The sequence below is a fragment of the Phymastichus coffea genome, unplaced genomic scaffold (genome assembly GCF_024137745.1).
Source record: "Phymastichus coffea isolate CEN01 unplaced genomic scaffold, Cenicafe_Pcof_1.1 PCOF00236, whole genome shotgun sequence".
Classification (NCBI taxonomy): domain Eukaryota; kingdom Metazoa; phylum Arthropoda; class Insecta; order Hymenoptera; family Eulophidae; genus Phymastichus; species Phymastichus coffea.
In genome coordinates this window covers 28844-32946 of record NW_026707047.1, presented here as the reverse complement: position 1 = coordinate 32946, position 4103 = coordinate 28844, and the positions used below count along the sequence as shown (strand labels likewise).

General features: G+C 39.9%; 1 protein-coding gene across 1 annotated transcript; it reads right to left on the bottom strand.

Moving 5' to 3' along the window:
- Window positions 1-1213: 1213 nt before the first annotated feature.
- Window positions 1214-3477, bottom strand: LOC131674383 (leucine-rich repeat-containing protein 57-like). Its single transcript, XM_058953026.1, has 2 exons — window positions 2636-3477; window positions 1214-2336 (listed from the first exon to the last, which is right to left on the bottom strand). Exons 1-2 carry the CDS (start codon window positions 2966-2968, stop codon window positions 1953-1955), a joined length of 717 nt encoding a protein of 238 aa, XP_058809009.1. The 5' UTR covers window positions 2969-3477; the 3' UTR covers window positions 1214-1952.
- Window positions 3478-4103: the final 626 nt, after the last annotated feature.

The following is a 4103-nucleotide window of genomic DNA, read 5'->3' as shown; positions in this document are numbered from 1 at the left end:
GCTGCGACAGGAAAGAAAATCAAGTTCGAGGTAAGACTCGCAAGGTATATGTAACTGTTCTCTCTAACCGACTGTAATCCTGCAATTTCATTATTACCTCATACCGTCAATTTTTCCGCGTAAGCAAGCGACGCGAAATACAATCTTCACAAATTACAGAAGAAAAACGAAATGAAAAATAAAGTAAGATGAAAAATCGCGCGAGCCAGGAGGAAGAAAAAAAGCTCCGGACAAAAGCGGCCGTCACATAAGAACGCGCAAGCGACTTTGCATTCTGCCTGCGCGCGCGCTCTCTCAGCGTAAAAATGGTTAATCGGCATGAGGCTGGCAACGTACACGCACGCACACACGTACGCGCGTCGTAAGCCGGCAACGTTTCAGCGGCAGCCTAACGTCACACGTACGCTCTTGGCCGCGAGAGAGCTCTCCTCGGCTACTCGGCTCGCTGCGATGGGTTTCTCCTTCAGCCGCCCGCCGCCGGCCACGGCCAGGCCAGTTCGGCCCGCTTGGGAACTTCACCGTGGCGACCTCTGACAGCCGGACGCACGGCGCCACTCGCGCGTCAGCGCACGCCTTTTCTCGCCGACGTTATTGTTGTATCGCGCCGGCCCGAATTTTCATCTCGCGTCCGCGGCCACGCGCCCGTCCACGCTCGGCGGGAGCGCGAGCCGTCCTCGCTATCGCGGCCCTCCGAAACGACCATCCGTTGCCCGCGCGTCTCTCTCTCTCTCTCTCTCTCTCTCTCTCTCTCTCTCTCTCTCTCTCTCTCTCTCTAGCTCGCGCCCGTTTACGTCTATCCATTCGCACGCTCGAGATCTCTCCGATCTCTTTCTCTCCTTCGAAAAACCCGAAAGGGAGGAAATTTCTTCTTCTTTTTCTTGTACTTTCAAGCGCTCGATAAGCATCTTTCGTTGTGACTTCTGCACACATAGACAGAGGGAAAGCACGCACTACTTCCGAAATTAAGCTTGCTACGATTTATGGCTTTATTTCCTCGTGGATACATCGGACGCCTCGCGCGCGACCATAGCTGCATTGTTTCGACGCGCGGTGTGACGATGCGCTTTTTCGGCGATCGTCGAGAACACACTTGGCCTGGTACAGCTAATTTCCGAGGCCTCTTCGATTTTGCATCATTTTTCATCTTTCGAAGGGCACTTTGACGGACATCGTGGCGAGAAATAAAGCAGACTTCTTTTTTCATATTCGAGGTGTATTTCTTTCATAGTTGTAGATACATTTTTACAAAGTATGAGCGAGACAACAATGTCAATGAGAGAATCGATTATTCGATAGGTAGAAAGGTTGTACAAAATGTGCGAATCGAAAGATACGCAAATTTGTCATAGGAAATAAGAAAATGCACGATTTACTTTCAATGTTGTACATTCGTCTCGAATCATCAAATCAATAGTAATTTAATGGACTATCATGGATTGTCATTCAAGGATACAAAAATTATTCTTAAGGAATCTGTGTATTACTCTATTTTAAATATTACCATCAAGAATTGTGTCTTTTATTATGCACAGATGTTGTACTGTCGTATTTGTATATGTAGATATTTCAGAACGGAAAGTACTTTCTTAAAAAAAATATATTTTAACAAGTTCTAATTATACAGAAAAACTTGAAAATGATTCCAAACAATTAACAATAACAATTTTATCGTATATTAAATAGAACTGACAAACTATCTATTTATATTATTATGAATGTGCGAAGTATTATCAAAATTTGTAGTTGACTTATTATTAAACGAAAATATATGATTGTTTGTAACATTATACAAATTAAATTGTGGCGATATATATCACGAAAAACTGCGACACATATCATTTAAGGTAAAGTTATTTTTTAAAATAAATTAATTCATCAAGAAAACAGATTCAAATGGCAATCACAAGTTTACATATAGATAAATAAGTAACCTCATCATTTGCATATTACATCTAAAACATCTTCTTCTTAACAGCCGTGTATCGTTCCATGTACTTGTCGTAACCCTCGGCATCTGGAAAGCGTTTCATCTCGAATAGATTGCCCTCTACCGCTAGCATGGAAATATTGGAGTCCTCGAGAATTCGACGACCAATAGCTTCCAACTGCAAGCAATTCTCCTCGAGTCGCAATGTCTTCAGTCGTGGACAGTCAGCCAGCTGGTCCGATAAAATGGTGATCTGATTTTGGTTGAGGTTCAGCTCGATGACGTGAAGTTCACGGGCACCGTCCGGCACTGCGGTCAAACGGTTGTGTGACAAATCGAGCACGTCCAGATGCTTTAGCCCGCAAAACATCTGTGGGAATTCGGTTATACGGTTGTCCGACAGATTCACCTATGAGCATTGCAATAGCAAAGGATTGAGGAGCAAATCAAGTGGATTTTTCTTTAAAAAAGTATCAAGATACTGCGTGGCAATTCGAGAGATTCTAAGCTGCTTTCGCTTCGAATATTTGAAGCAATTATGGTAATAAATAATTTTTTCCACGAATTACCAAATAAATAGATAATGTATCTATTTACATATATCGACTCAAAAATGTTTTCTTCTACTCTATTTCATAAATGACATTGCCTCGACATTTTTCTACATACCAAAATTATATCGAAAGATTGTTTAAAAAAATATCCAACCTGTTTGAGATGTGTAAGTTTGGACAGCGACATCGGCAACGTACAGATCTGGTTAGCGCTAGCATTAAGCGATTCTAGTTTCAATAGTGCACCAATAACGTCTGGCAACTCGGTCAATCTATTAGCACTTACATTGAGTTGTTTGAGTAGCGTGAACCTTTCTATCTCAAGAGGTAGTCTCGAGAATTTATTGTCCGACAAGTTGAGGGTTCGTAAAAAAGCTACGAGGCTGCCAAGTTGCTGTGGGAACTCGTTGAGATTTCTATGGGATAAATTTAATGTTCCAGTCTTCTTCGCCACTTCGTAATGCTGCTTCAATCCGGAATTACCCATTTTTTATATTTTATATTCTTAGCTTAAAGAAGTTCCGTGGCTTCTTGTTTTTTATTTTTTGCTTTTGCTTCGGAAATATATGACGTTTCATCTACGTACGTCAACTACGATTCATTATTAATGTTGAATTTCTTTTTACCTCGATGTTAAAAAACAGACGGTTCTGTTTGTTACTAGTCAGCTGATATTAATAGACTGCTTTCCATTTTGACTTTGCCGCTAGGAGTATTTACAAAAAGATCAGCTGCACCAACGTAACAGACACGAAATTTTCGCTCTGATGTTGTTATAACCTCTAACTCGCAAAATTCTAAATTTGACTGTACTCAAACCACCAATCAAGCCTAGGGTAATGTTTCCATCGTTGCTTTGGTTAACACAATATTTTGTCATACAACACTTTCATTGAACACTCGTATCACAGAATGATAGCTTTATTTAGGTCTGTTTACTGTTTAAAGATACATAAAATAAAATTGAGAAGCAGAAATGTCAAGCTGTCGACAGTAGCTGCGTCGGCCATTAAATATTGTCAACAATGTTTCGAGATTTAGCTAGCCACTTGTTTCGGCGCTAAATTCAATTGTATGTACTATTTACGTTTTATTAGTGGCTATTTTGCTACTCCTCGAAACTCACGAAGTCATTACAATTTGCCGATAAACGACTGCGTCAAATAATATTTAGAAACATTATTGCGTTAATTATTTGACAAGATATTTTTTTGATTATTTTAATCATAGTAATTAAAATAGACATTTTAAGTTGAATAAATAAATAGTATTCGACAAGATCGTTCCTCAAAAATTAAGTAGTTAATAAACAATACATAATAATAAAAATCACATAAAAAAGTAAACTTGAAAACAAATCGAAAGAGAAGATTATTCGGCGTATCTATATAAATACTGTGTATTTGAGAACAATTACTTCTTCCTTTTATTGCGCTACTGAGATCAACTCAACGAATAAATCTAAAGTCAAAGCACGTAGATAAAACAAACTATCCCCCTTCACTCTTTTTTACCAATCGTACTACAAATCGTACAACTTGAGACTTTCATCTACACAATCGTAAGATGTCGCTAGGATCGTTGTAGCAGTCGCGCGCGCGCGCGCGCGCTCGTGTGCTCTG

Excerpts from the sequence above, each read along its gene's own strand:
- LOC131674383 (XM_058953026.1), bottom strand. The coding sequence starts at position 2,968 with ATGGGTAATTCCGGATTGAAGCAGCATTACGAAGTGGCGAAGAAGACT. Across the intron at positions 2,337-2,635 it reads AACTTACACATCTCAAACAG|GTGAATCTGTCGGACAACCG; the intron begins GTTGGATATTTT and ends CAATGCTCATAG.